At 31.9% G+C, this 15,267-nt stretch overlaps 2 protein-coding genes across 6 annotated transcripts in view; one reads left to right on the plus strand and one right to left on the minus strand.

Annotated features, from left to right (window-relative positions):
- Window positions 1-11,590, plus strand: part of LOC106116623 (facilitated trehalose transporter Tret1) — a 31,106-nt gene extending 19,516 nt beyond the window's left edge. For all 4 annotated transcript variants that reach the window (XM_013310512.1, XM_013310510.1, XM_013310511.1 and 1 more), the window contains exons 3-8: window positions 76-211; window positions 5,439-5,667; window positions 8,594-8,750; window positions 9,231-9,623; window positions 10,311-10,597; window positions 11,119-11,590. In XM_013310512.1, coding sequence (XP_013165966.1) covers window positions 76-211; window positions 5,439-5,667; window positions 8,594-8,750; window positions 9,231-9,623; window positions 10,311-10,597; window positions 11,119-11,431 — 1,515 coding nt within the window. In that variant the 3' untranslated portion in view covers window positions 11,432-11,590. The remainder of the gene's footprint in view (window positions 1-75; window positions 212-5,438; window positions 5,668-8,593; window positions 8,751-9,230; window positions 9,624-10,310; window positions 10,598-11,118) is intronic.
- Window positions 11,591-13,035: 1,445 nt separating this feature from the next.
- On the minus strand, window positions 13,036-14,788 carry LOC106116630 (uncharacterized). 2 transcript variants are annotated; one of them, XM_013310520.1, is made up of 5 exons: window positions 14,671-14,759; window positions 14,555-14,595; window positions 14,167-14,253; window positions 13,526-13,664; window positions 13,036-13,103 (listed from the first exon to the last, which is right to left on the minus strand). In XM_013310520.1, the coding sequence occupies exons 1-5, from the start codon at window positions 14,690-14,692 to the stop codon at window positions 13,045-13,047; spliced, it is 348 nt and encodes a 115-aa protein (XP_013165974.1). In that variant the 5' UTR covers window positions 14,693-14,759; the 3' UTR covers window positions 13,036-13,044. The 2 variants fall into 2 exon arrangements, 1 of the variants encoding a protein (XP_013165974.1); XR_001227830.1 differs by lacking the exons at window positions 14,167-14,253; window positions 14,671-14,759 and adding an exon at window positions 14,766-14,788.
- Between the last annotated feature and the right edge of the window lie 479 nt (window positions 14,789-15,267).

Raw genomic sequence — 15,267 nt, forward strand, 5'->3', positions numbered from 1 at the left:
TGATTTTATTGGGAATTATGACGAGTGAGGAATGTCTGTCGAATTAATAACGTATACTTTGTGCATTTTTTCCAGGTGTTGGCATGTTTATCGTTAGATTTTCTACTAGTTGGGCTTGGCATGTCGATAAGCTTCGTCACTATGGTCTTGCCTGAAGTACTGGATGCAAAGGAAGGTCTTTCAATTAACAAGAAGCAAGCCTCGTGGTTTGGTAAGAAAAAAACTTATCTTTATTACCTTACTACACTTGTTCATACTCTAGAATCTTTATAATTCTCAAAGTAAGCTTGAAACAAGGACTTTCAAAAACAACTTATGTCTATTTTTAAACGATACAGGTAGTATAACGGTCGGTTCATTCTGACCACTTGCCAGGGGTCGACAATCTTTCGTCAGTTTTTTGCAAACTTACCCGACATAAACTTACAATACGTGAAGCGAAAAGTTTGTATCTCTTTAAGGAAATTGCTTGAGCGGATAATTGTGAAAATTTAAATAAATAAATTTAATAAGGTAATGTGTTTATATAAACAGGGAAGTACATAAAGCTATTTTAATAAAAAAACCATTTGGGACCAAGGGGCGACCCTTATAAAAACGACCTCTTATAAAAATGTTTGTGCATATTTATTTTATTTTAAAAATCATGAAATTGCTGTTAATGTTTACTCTATGTCATTGAATTATTTAATAGAGGTAAACATTTATAACTGTACAGAGCCACAGGTTGTGGACACCTGATTAAGGATCTCTGGCTTGTTATCGCCAATCTATTCCGAGAACTGAACAGCTTTGCAATATAAGCTTTAATAACTGGCTACATTCTGAATAATTTTGTACATACTATTTTACTAAATTACTTAATAACGTAACTATAAAACATGTTTACGTCGAACAAATATAGTTCTTCGCTTGTTTGTAGCATCTCGAAATAAAAAAGAAGTAAAAACAGTCGGGCACAACTTTATACTCCCATTGACTTCATTTCTGAATTTAGCATTTGTTGACTTTTTTTTATTAAAAAGTAATAAACATAAAAAGTCCTGTAGGTTATCATAAAATAAGAGATTGATATTAAATGAAGGGGGGAAACTGTGTACCAGATCGTATGCAAGATATTTTAGGAATAATATTCGAATTATCTTTTTCACAAATCAAATTATGCAGTATATTATTATTTTGTTCTCAAATATCGGAATTTGCGCTTAAGTGCTAATTTTATTTTTGGTATTGACACAAAAGGTCCAATTTTATAAAGCAGGATGTGTATTAGCATAGTCAGATAATAAGTCTTAATTCTTTGCTGATGCAATAATATTCACGCCGGTAATCCAAAGGGGTAGACAGAGACGACAGACTTACATTTTCTAATGCTATAGTTTGGGCGTTTTATATAAGTTTGACTTTCGAAATGTCATTTGTGTGCGTGATGTAAATGTTTACCAGTATAAAGAAATTAATTTCAAAATTGGGGGAAATGTGTTGTGTAAAAATTAAAAGTAAAATAAACTAAAATATTTTTTAATGTTGATTGAAAAACAAATCAAAAACATAATTATTTGTTAGCAATATTGTGTTTTATTATTAATTAACATTTTCAAAATGTCACGACTAAATACAGTATTGAACTTTACTAAAAAACAAAGAAAAAAAAATCCTAAGAAAGGCGTTTGTATTCGACTTACTAATATAAATATTGTTTTGCGAATGATCACTGTTATTGTAACTAATGACATTATTTATTTTAAAAACGTTAACTCTTTTAACATAATAAAAACGTTAATATAAAAAGTATTTTTTTTCAAATAAATTCAAAACAACTCACAGCGCTGAAATCTTCCTTTTTCGTCCGCGCGGAATTCGAAAAAAATACTTAAAGACTAAGCTCTACATCTATGCCAAATTTCATCGAAATCCGTTGAGCCGTTCTGCAGATACCTTCAAATAAACATCCATACCAACATTCACATTTATAATATTAATAAGATTGGGTGCGATTGTACAATGCTACAAAGGATGTTAAAATTTTCTTAAAGTACTTGTTACATTTTAAATAAAAAAAAAATATTGTAATTACTTAAAAATATTACTTTATCAATTACAATCTTATCTATCAATTACATAAAATTGTCGTAGAAGTGACATAAATTTGTATCATTAAAATTAAACGTTAAATAAATTGATCCATTCGTCAAAATGAGCGTCAGTGAACAAATTTCAAATCAATGTATTATTTAATATCATTATTTTACATATATTAAAATATTGTCATAGTTACGTGTCATTATTTCCATTAGCAGTTTCCTTTAAACATTTTACATATAATTTGCATATGAAACGCTCGTTATATTTTTATTACAAAAACAACAATAAATATAAATACATCCTTTATGCTATCGATGCAAAGTAATAATATTGAACGGAAGGCTACAAACATAAAGAAAGTTCAAATAATTGTGTGAAAAAGGACATACCTAAGAAGATTCAGATATGACGGCTGATAGAGATGTAGTGATAAGTAGTACATAGTGTGCCGCCCTTCCTATGCACCAGCGGAGTTAAACAAATTGCATTGGCTTCGAACCGATTCCGTAGCGTAATTTAAAATTGTATGGAACCGACGCGCGTCGATCGAAAGTTATTGTCAGTTCTATACATTTTTGAACTTCGTTATGGAATCGCTTCGGAGCGAATGCAGTTCGTCTAACCCAAGGGCAGTATTTTTTGTGACTGAATACTGTTTGCCTTAAAGAGGCATTAACAGCTTATATATTAACGCTTTCAACAACCTGTCTTATAATATTATGAAGAGTATTTAATAGGTCATAAATGTAGTTGTTAGTTAAGTTGCACCCACGTTGTTTTTTTTGAGATGAAAAGCATATCAAGTATTGCAAATAATCTTAACGTTTACCGTCCTTAGCATTAGGATAGGATTATTAATAGAAGGTGGACGGACCGTAGATAAATATGTTCCGTGGTTTTCCATCGTCTTCCAAACTCGGTGTAACCTTGACTGTTGAAACATCTGTACAAAAATATATTGTTGTCTCAGTCCTTTTCTTAGACAATGAGAGGGATGTCGATGTGTTTTTTGCACAGGTATTATCTCAGAGGGATCCGTAGAATTCCATAACTGTAATCTATTCAGTTAGATAACGTTATTATGGTAATTTTAGTTTATTATTAAATTATTTACTGTGAAACGACGCTTGCTTATTTATTAGTTTGTTTTATACATGTTTTAACCGAATCGATACGAAGATAAGAAATAAATTCATGGTTATCTGAATTAAAATAAAAACGTAATATATTTATGTAAATTTACAATACCTTTATCTTAAATTTATTCGTCGGGTGTGGGCGAGATACAGTTTCGTATTAAAACCTTCAATATCAAACTACTTAATGATTGATTTAAATCATGCCACGCGTTACTGCAATAACAGCAATCTTGCCATCCTTGTTTAACCCTTGAAAAATATCTGAGATAGTTATATGTTTTTGTTCATGTCTTTGCGAGTGGATACGTAACGGTTACAGAAACTAGTCTTATTTTTTACATGTCACTGACAAGTTCGGAGAAACTTTAATTAATGTTAGCAGTTAAAGCTTAAGAGATAAAGTTCTACATAAATTGGAGATACTTCTTATGTTTAACATTTTTCTGTAGGCGTATGAAATGTGATTAATTATGTATCTTTTTTAATTATGTTCGTGAAAAATGTGATTAAAAATCTATACCACCAATTATCTTAATATTAATATTATTCAGATGTTAAAGTAAATAAATGTGGCTAATATCAATTACAAATTGCTATCGCCTATTGTTTCAAATTGTACGATAATTCATAATCAAACATCTTACTCTTACTAATATTATAAATGCGAATGCTTAGATGGATGAATGTTTGTTTAAAGGTATCTCTAGAACGGTTGAACGGATCTCGATGAATTGGCATACATATAGAACACACTCTGGAAGAACACATAGGCTACAACTGTTGTTTTTTTTTAATTCCGCGTGGAAAGAATCGCGGGCTATAGCTTGTATTATTATCTTTGGCCACGAGGTGTCGGCTTAATATGTCGGTATACAGTCGTTTATATCGTATATTATGTTTGTTTAACATTTTAATTACCCCCATGATTTCTTACGCAAGCAGCACCTTGAACTAAGGTATCTTAGTAAGGCCACATATATTTAAGACGTATTACCATTTAAGTAGTTTTATAACGTAATTAAATATTAATTTTTATATCAGTTAGTTATTAATAAAAATGAGGTCACAAAAAATTAATTTCTGAATTAAACTGAGTCGAGGTGAAATAGAAATGAAACAATTATATGATCTTACTGTGAGTATGTGATAAATGTGAATTTTTGACTAAATGTTTGTTTGAAGAAATCTCCAGAACCGCTCAACTGATCTCGATGAAATCAGCACAGATGTAAAACATAGTCTGGAACCCATAAGCTAATAAATAAGTTTTTTAATAAAATTCCGTGTGATCAGAGTCGCGGGCGATAGCTAGTTTTATATAAATTGTAAACAGTTTCCACTTCAGTGATACATTGTTACGTGTTGTCTATCTTCTAAGTTGTTGTGGTATTGCATCAGTTGAGCCTGTATCATTCGTGTAGCAGATGTTGTTGCTGGAGTCTAGCACTTTCATATTTTTAGACATTATTAGTAAGATTCCTTTGGCGCGAATGACGCACTTTCGTTATCAAGTCAATTGTCAGAATTATTAGTGAAGGGACATATAAACGTCGACATTTTAGTAAGGCTAGTGTTGCACCAGTACCTGTGTACTGTGTCAGATTTTCTTTCTAACAATATCTACAAGTTAATTTTTTTAAGTCTTATCTTTTTTCTATAGAAATATCAAAATAGTTAAACCTTCTTAAATAGTAGTGCTCTTAAAAGTTCAAAGGACTTTTATTAAGTTGTTTTCAATTAAATTATCCTTAATTGCGGGTAAAGTAGGTAGACGACATAATTAACAAAAACAAGTACGTCGAGTTGACACCATTTCCGCTATACGACTCCCTGGTCCATGACAACCTGATATTATAACGGTGTTTTATAAAAAAAATCTCACTGAATACTCGCTAATTGTATTATACTGAGGCTATATAGGCTATAAGTATATCTGGTTTGTTAAATTATTCTCAAGACAATCTAAAGCTGAACAGAAAACGAAGTTAAGCTGGCACATCAATAATTTGATCATAAATAAATTTGTAATATAAATTGAAAGCAAAAATTTTGGACAAAAGCTATAAAAAATAAAATAATCTATTTTCTGTTTTATAATACTTGTTTAAACGGTCACTTGAATATGTAAATTTATTACGAAAATATACATATACGAACAAAAATTTAAATTTTCTAATGCATCCGAATCGTAAAGATAAACACTTTTAATTGCAGGAAGTATGGCGTTTTTATGTCAACCTGTGGGCAGTATATTTTCGGGGCCTCTTTTGGACTACTTCGGACGAAAAAAGGCTTTATTTCTAGTTAATATACCGCATTTAATCGCTTGGCTGCTGATGTACTACGCGTGGAATGTACCTTCCCTGTTCGTCGGTAACGCGCTCTTGGGTATAGGCATAGGAATCATGGAAGCGCCATCTGTCACCTATGTTGGTGAAGTAACGTAAGTATTAGCTACTATATTCTACATTTATTATGATCACTGGTAATAGATAAATATTCTGACAACGTCAGAATATGTCTGCATTCACCGTAATGGACTGTAATCTTACTAATCTTCTTACTAATGTTATAAATACGAATGTTTGGATAAATCGATGGATGTTTTGGCCATTGGGCGCCTCTGTTGCATGTTGGCCTGAGTATTCTTCCCGATGTGCCAAAGCAAATACTTTTTGACTTTTTTTATATAGTAAGGTGACAAACGAGCAAGCGGTTACCTAAAATCACTGAGAGCAAAGCGACCGTTGCACTTAGCCATACGCAATTGCATATGCGTTGCCTACCTTTAATCGACGAAGGAGGGGGTGCACAGAAAGGCAATACTTTCCCTTTCCATGCATCCTCTCATGCGGAAATCCACTTTCACTTCGCATCTCTGCCTTATAAGAAAAATGGTGGGAAGTGAAAGAGGATTAAAATTAGACCTCCGGGACGCACACTCATCAGACGCAACGCGGAATTGCTTCCACTTCACGCCTGTCTTCTGTGTGGTCGTCGTATTTCACCAGGCGAACCGCTATTTGAGAATTTGTGCTATATTAAAGCGGGCTCTACCACTTCTGCTAGGGTTTTATTTTTGACAAATTAATTTAACATACACATCAAAGTGTAAACTGATATATAAACACGGCTAAACACTCACGTATATCCGACCGGTGGCGGCTCCGACTAGTTTCGAGCCCATCGGGGGCCCTTCATCAGGATGAGTGGTACTGGTATTATTTCGCGGACGCGGCCCGTCGCTCACTACGTATTCACCGGACGTATATACGTGAGTATTTAGCCATGTTTATATATCAGTTTAGTATAATGTCGCACGAAAGTTTGAATAATTTAAGATCAAAGTGTCTTTGTATAAAAACGAGTCTCTGATTTATCCGTAATATAGTACAAAGATTAATGTGGCAATTTATCTCGTAGTTTAATTTAGTATTGATAGATAAATCTATAATAATTATTTTTAATTACAACCGCGCCAACATGATTTCAGACTTTTTTTATTAATTAGGGCTATTAATAGATATCTAATGTAAATAACTTTATTTTTAGAAATACATACCATTATGCTAATATGATAACCAACTATAATTAATAACTAAATTAGCATTATGAATCATTGAATTAATGATAACATTTTTAGAAATAAAATTTTGAATGCGATTTTAAAATTTTATGTAATTAGCAAACACAAAGTAACACAATTCTTGATATCTTATTTAAATTTAAATAATAACTTCATTATCGCTCTACATCTATTTCCCTTAGATAGATGTACAAGTATATCCCCTGATGAAAAATACAACATTCTGTATAATATTTTTTTCATTTACCGGGAACAACTACGAAGTATAACCCCAAGAGGTAATAGAAGTCCAAGTCCAAGGAGAAATCACCTATAAAAATTCTAACATCCTTTATATAATACTTTTGTGCAAGTGCGAGGACAACTATTACTACTAAAGAGAACACACACATTGTGACAAATAGTCATTAAAAAATATAACGTTGTCTGTAACAGTTTTATATAAAACTAGCTGTCGCCCGCCACTCTAACTGTGGTAGAGCCCGCTTTAACATCTTCGCACGAATCGGCCCGGCTCGCCCGGTGAAATACCACGACCACACAGAAGACAGGCGTGAAGTGGAAGCGATTCCGCGTTTCGTCTGATGAGTGTGCGTACCGGAGGCCTAATTTAGTCCTCTTTCCCTTCCCATCCTTTTCTTTATAAGGAAAGAATGGGAAGTGGAAGTGGACTTTCCGGATGAGAGGATGCATGGATAGGGAAGATATTTTATTTCTGTACATCCTCTCCTCCGTCGATTAAAGGTAGGCAACGCATATGCAATTGCGTATGTCTATGGGCAACGGTCACTTCGCTATTTCAGCGATTTCAGGTGGCCGCTCGCTCGTTTGCCACCTTTTGATATAAAAAAAAAACTCCGCCTGCGCGGAATTCAAAACACTTTATTAGTTGCCTATATGCTGTTCCAGACTATATTCTACATCTATGCCAAATTTCATCAAGATCCATTGAGCCGTTCCCGAGATACCTTCAAACAAACATCCATCTATCCAAACATTCGCATTTATAATATATGTAAGTAAGATATTCGGTATACAGGCACCGATTGAACTGATTTCTATTTTCAGTAATATTTTGTATTCGTATTTTTAATTGCATGTGCAGATATTTTTGTTTTCTTGTTCAAGTAGGAATATAATGTATTTATAACGTTGTTTATATGTTAGTATAGATCTGGGTAAATAGATAAAATAAATCATGCTATATAACAAATTATTTATGTCTCCTAATAGGTCAACTTACGATATTAAAAAAAACCTACATCAAGTAGGAAATAAATTAAAATTAACATTATTGAATTGTTATTTTATGGTTTCTTTGATAGAAACCGCTTTTTTTTTTACAAAAAAAAACTATTTTAAATTAAAAAAAAAAAGCCTAACACACGACAAAAATTATAAATTTAGATCGGATAGCACTTAATTGCCTATGTTGCTCGCTTTATCAACTAAAGTTTTTTAGAATGACCAGGACTGAATTCAAATTTGACATTTTATATTCATGGCCGGTAGAAAAGTATGGTTACTAATTTAGTACTAAAGTGTTTTATTATTATAATTCAATTACTTTTGATAATTGAAATTTTTAAAAAACAGCGTATTTTTATCTTAAATTCAATCAAATTCTATTGCGAATTTTAAATAATTATTCTCATCCGAATGATAAGTGTTGTATGTTTGAATATTTGTATATCTGTATATTTTACTTAAATGTATGACAAAAAAACTAAATTATTGAGTTTTAAAAATAGAAAATCTTAATTTTATATTTATTCAATTTCAGTGATCCATCAATCCGAGGATGTCTTACAACATTGACAAATGGTTTCACATCAGCGGGAATGTTCGTTGCGTACTTACTGGGCACTGTGTTGCCTTGGAGACAGGCAGCACTTGTGTCGCTTTCTGTACCGTTAGCAACTATGGCTCTCGTATTATTGGTAAATATATTTTTATATTATAAAACATTCAAATAAAGAATTAAAGTGTTGTTAATGTTTTTGATCAAATAAAAAATAACTGCAGGCTACCAGCCCTATAATAACATTCCTAAGCAACGGGATTCTTACCACGATTTAGTTGTTTGAGCTCCCAATATTTCGGCATACATGCGGCATGATTACGGGTTGACTTCTCCCGTTTCTTACGAATGTTATTATAGTAAAAACCAGGAAAGTTTAAATACCAGCTCTATAATTTTACAACAAGAGAAATCTAATAATTTAAGGCGTATAAGAGACTTAACCATTTATGGTTTTACAGTTGGACTAATTCTGGCGGATGCTACTGTGCTTTTGTAATTAGTATATCCGTTATATTGTGACTTCCGGTTCCGGTTAACCGACTTTAAAGAGGTGTCACTCGATGTTTTTAATCTTTAATTTATAATTGTGTAAAAAATCTTTAATTTAAATTTTCAGGTACCTGAAACACCAATTTGGCTGTTATCAAAAGGTCGCCAAAAAGACGCGTTGAATTCGCTATGTCGTCTAAGAGGTTGGGTGAAGCCGGAAGATGTTAAGGAGGAGTTTGAAGAACTTCTTAGATATAACGATCTCAATAAACAATGCATAGTTTGCGCTAGAGATGGAGAAAGTGAAACTGGTTCCTGTGAGCACATGAACTGCGGTTTTGTTGAAAAAATCATACTAAAGTTCAAACATGTTTTCTTCGTCAAAGAGACCATAAGACCATTTACTTTGGTGATGGCTTATTTTCTATTTCATTCTTTAAGTGGCCTTATCCCAGTCCGACCAAATCTGGTCAACTTTTGTAAGGCTCTTGGCATGAAATACGACGCTAAAACCTTCGTGGTAAGTTAAACTAACTAACTAACAGGTGTAGTATTCTGTAACCCTAACCATGGGTCTCTGAGATCAGAATCTCCGTTGGAATATATTGTTAATTCTGTTTTGTCAAAGATAATGACGGGGATGAAGATATGTTTTATATACAGAGTTTTGGGTTCAGAATCCAACGGTAAGCTGGCATTTAAGGGATAAAATACCCTTAAACTTAAAAAAAAATGGCGACCTTCCATGATTTTTGTTATATTAAAAATTCTTCGCAGAACCCTATCAGTACAAGAAATAATTTATATTAACCCACGTAGAGTAATTATAATATGTCCATTTTTCTATTCGTATTTTAGTTTAGTAAATCTATAAAGTATTTTTACATATTCATATTCTTAATTTTCTTATCAATATAACATTCAAATGTAACATTAAAAAAAATCAAATTATAAGAGAGATTTTTAACATATTAATTAAAATTACATTAAAACGTACTATATTAAACTACTAACGCCATCTATTATAAAAAAAAGATGTTGTCATTAGTAGTTTTAGATATTATTAGTTAGAATCCTAAGAATTGTCAGATGGGTTAGTGAGGGGACATGAACGTTAATATTTAAATAAGCCTAGTCTTGCGCCGATATAGTTTCGTAGTTTCCTAACATTAGAATTAAAAATAATTAATGTTTTTGTTACTTCCAGGTTATAGTTGGAGCTGTGCTTATTTTAATGAATATAATATCCGCTGTAATAGTGAAGACGATAGGGAAGAGAAAATTAGTCGTAGGATCGCTTCTAGCTACAGCAATCTGCAGTTTGAGTATAAGTGTATATGCAAGTATCAAGATTCCCATATCCGTATTCTCGTACGAAGCGAGTACATTCCCGGAGTCAAAAGACATGTTGCCAGTCGTATTATTAATGGCGCTAGTGTGCGTAACTAGCTTAGGAATTCCATGGATTTTGTTGTCAGAAGTGTTTCCATTTAGGTAAGTCTATCTTACTAATATTATAAATGCGATTGTTTAGATAGATGGATGGTTGTTTGAAGGTATCTCCAGCAGCATAGATCATGTTGAAATTTAACATAGATGTAGAACATAGTCTGAAAGAACACATAGGCTACTAAATAAGTTTATTTTAATTCCGCGAAGACGGAGTCGCGGGCGAGAGCTAGTGTTACTAATATTATAAACGCGAATGTTTAGATAGATGGATGTTTATTTGAATATATCTCTAGAACGACTGCATCGATCTCGCCGAAATTGAGTATAGATGTAGAACACAGTCTGGAAGAACACGTGGGCTGCTTTTTTTTTTTTAAAATTCCGAGCGGACGTAGTTGCGTGTATTAAATAAATTATTATTTTCTTAAATTATATAAATACTGTTAAAGTCGGAATAATAACTTTTAACCCTTTAATGTACAATTCAAAACTGATATGCTTTCACTCTTAACCTTTGTCTATCGAAATGAATTAATTTATTTAGATAACAATTAACTTTACAGAAGTCGAGGTATGGCGACTGGATTGGCAGCTGCATTTAACTACGTCATAGTGTTTCTCGCGACAAAGACCAATTATAACCTAGAAGCTAGTTTCCATATTAGTGGTACATTCGCTATCTACGCCATTATTACATTTATAGGAACAATGTATTTATATTTATATTTACCGGAAACGGAAAACAAATCATTAGCGGAAATCGAAGCGTATTATAAAGGAAATCAAAAAATATTTGCAAACGACTGTCTCATAAATGCATTTAGAAAGAAGAATCCTACTAATATCGATGTGGTTAAACCTATGCTAGTCAATTAAATATAACATATGTAGTATTTGTTAATTATAATATTACTAAGTAAACTTTTACTCATTGTGAGACAAATAAAATGCTCAAATTGTTACTGCCTTAATAATATCATTATTGTTATTTTTTCTAAGACAATGTTTGACATTATATAAAATTCAATGTACTTATAAAGACTTAGTATATGTAAGATATAATAATAAAAATAAATGTTATTAAATATTGTTTTCATTTCACGACGAGGGTGAATTATTATTATCACAAGTAGCCTATTTATTATAACGCAAGCAACAGTTTAAAAATAAGCAATAATAATTACTCCAAGATCCTCCACAAAATATAAATAAATAATTTTACGGCCACCTGACATCGCCAAAAAGCAAAACGACCGCTGCCCATAGACAACTAAAATTGTAGATGCGTTGCCTACCTCTAATTGACGGAGGAGGAGGTGTACAAAATATGTCAACTTCCTATATAGAATTTCTTTCGGTTTACTCCTGTCTTGTGGTCGTGGTATTTCACAGGACGAATCGGCCCATTTGTAAAAATAGATGTTTTTACTGCTGGTTGCTGGTGAACTGCTTCATCATAACAATTAGATTGTAGTTAAATTTTCATATAAATTAAACATTTTTATTTGTCTCTTCACTAGTTTGCAAAATTCGAAAGAAATCTCTCGTTTCACCTTTGACAGTTGTGGCCCATGATCGTGGTCTTTTACAATTAGTTTTACAGGAACGTTCTTTTGTTGGGCTTTCTTGTATTTCAACTGAAGTAAATTCTTTCAATATTTCTACTTTAGAAGGTGCTTCAGATGTTACGTTCAAATCGTTTTCGACGTATGTATCTTTAACTTTATAAATAGAATAAAAGTAATCATTCTTCTCAGTTGCATGTAGCTTAGAAGCTTCTTTAGTACAAGATCCCATGTTTTCCAAATTGTTTGGACTTTCACATTCAACCATTTCGTAATCTGGAAAAATTATTTCAATCTTAACAGAAATTATATTAGCTTCTCAGTCTTCAATATCAATCCATTCAAAAGGTTTATCTTAGTTTGCCTTTTACATTTATCTTAGCTTAATTCTTTTTCGCATGCATTTGTGCCACTAAGATCAATTTCATTGATTTCTTCTTGATGTTTCTACATATTATTTTAGCATAACAAAGAGAAATCCCAATATAATCGGTCCGTAATATTTATGAGTAATCCACGAATTTGTTGTAGATTTGTGTATAAACAAGAAAGGTGTACTAACAATAACATCCTATAGCTTTTTGTTTAGACTTAATCAATAACATCATCTTCATCATCTCCTTGGCCTTATTCCAGTCATGCGGGGTCAGCGCACAAGGTTTTATAAACTTTAATGATTTGACTTAATTTTTACGGCCGACCACCTGCCTGTCACAATACTTAGGAGGAATAAATTAAAGTATATATTTAAATAACTTGCTATTTCCGCAAATACTATTTTAATAAGACTCATTATCATCATCAGCTCACTGTTAATAAGACTAAAAAATCCTAATTATCGTATAATATTGCAGCAGAGACAGGAATTGAGAGTTCCCGATGAATAATTCTAGTTTATTTATTTTTAAATTAATTTATTGGTTTTTAACAAGCGAAATCAACCATACTATGTGGGCATTGTGTCGTGACTGCGGTTGAAAAGTCTGAAAAATAATTTGTTAATCTTAAAGATTTTTTTTAATACTAGTATTGGTTCCATCGATAATTCTACAACAGGTTGTTATAGGAATTTTGCCTGATTTTGTGTAGTAAAAATCTTAATGTTTTACCTTTTTGACTTAAATTTTCTCTTTAGGTGACTTTTTAATAATATTTGTAAGAAGTATCCGTCAGCTCATGAAATATTACGATAAACATAGATACTTATACTTAAAATACTTGACTAAACAATAACGCCTGATAGAAAATAATAGCAAATTCGAGTAAGTTTGACTTTTAAGAAAATTTAGTAGTTAATATTAATTAATTTTCAACAAATATTCCTGCATTAGTTATGTAGGATATTATATAAAAACGGTTTGACCTTATATAAAACATTTAAACATAAATCCTTATTAGTACATACGTGCGTTATAGTCACAATTGTACTCGAACATGTCACATTGGTCTAGGAACTTGCGGCGACTGCAGCCATCAGGAGATGTTGCGCAAACAGACCTGGAGTCGTGAACACACGCCATCGACAGACTGCAGTAATTGATCGGCTAATACAAACATAATTATGGAGTCAAACAAATGTGGATTACACGTGGTGAGTTCTCAGAGACTCAGTTTATGTAGTTGAACTCGTGATGTATGTTCATTAGCGCCGTTAGGGCGAAGTGGGTGTCCGCTCAACGCTCCAGGCAAAAGGGTACGCAGGCACGATTCGTATATAAAGGGGCACCTGTCTCACACCTATGGTACCCTATTTTTGGAAGATTAGAAGAAGACCCGACACAAATAAGAAAAAGAGGGTGGCCGCAAATATCTCATCCAGGGCGCCGGAAATGCCAAAACTGGCTTTTTCATGTAATACTTATGTTAAATCTTTTTACACGAAAGAAGTAAGAAAGAATGGAAATGGAAAGAAGGTGAAGGATGTCCCTAATTTTACTTAGTTATTTTTTATTTTTAATTAAACTATCTTTTAGCTGGCTTTGTAACAAAATATGAAGTAAAGCGGCAACAAATAGCAATGATAATTTTAATCATTAAAAGTATTACCGAATATGGATAATAAAATCCTGGCGTCATTGTTGCTCGCATATAATTCTCGAAATAGTATGTTTTAGACTTCATTATTGTATCACGCTGTAAAAAATACAACTATTCTAATTATATTGTACTTCTTTTTCAAAACATTTTAAAAGGTTGAAATGCCACATTACTAAATGATATATAAATAATGTCTCCGATTTTCGATTTTAATCTAATCGAAATGCCAGCTAACTTTTAACTATCAATAATCTAACAAAAAACTGACAATGGTTCAAAATACAGTGTTTTTCTAAAAAAGAAGGAAGAGAGAAAAGAAAAGATCAAAGAGTGCATGTAAATAGAGTATTTGTTAATCAAAGTATCATTGCAAAAATATTAAAGAAAAATTACTTACAAACGCCAAATGTTGTTCCGACCATGAAACAAACGCAATCACTGAAAATAAAGAAATTTTGTCTTAGCATTTATTTTCCTTGGCATTACTACACTAAATTCAATAAATATGCTTACTAAGAAGAAAAACTAAAAACATTGTTATTAGATTATTTCTAATACATTTTATTTGTATTCCACAAAAGCTATGAAACAATCGTAACCAAAAGTACCTTATCAATGTTTCGCAATACATAAAAATATTGATTTCAATGTAAAATGTAACGAAGTAACATTCACAAAAGATGAAATGAAATATGCAGTAATATTTTAAACAATATATTCTTCTCCAATTCTTCTTAATTTTGATGAATGAATGATATCATTTAAGCTATTGAGAAAACAATAAATGGGTCGATAAAATAAAAACCCTACAATCCTGAATAGATAAAAAAATAATAAACATAGATTTAGTTCTGTGTTCTGTATTATAATTAGTATCCAACCGATACCGTGACAAAGATTTTATAGCAATTTTTAACACATTCCATGCTACCACTTACCGGTTTGAAAGTAAATTCGCGAGGTCAATCGGCACTGAAAGTATTAAAGAAAAGAGAATTAAAAGTATAAATTTAAAAAATTAATACTTCATAATCACTTCAGACCTTAAGAAAAATAGTTCTTACTACTATAGTAATTAGTGTGAAAATCGTTTGAAATACGATATTTCCC

Source organism: Papilio xuthus, unplaced genomic scaffold, assembly GCF_000836235.2.
Source record: "Papilio xuthus unplaced genomic scaffold, Pxut_1.1 DF827714.1, whole genome shotgun sequence".
Lineage (NCBI taxonomy): Eukaryota > Metazoa > Arthropoda > Insecta > Lepidoptera > Papilionidae > Papilio > Papilio xuthus.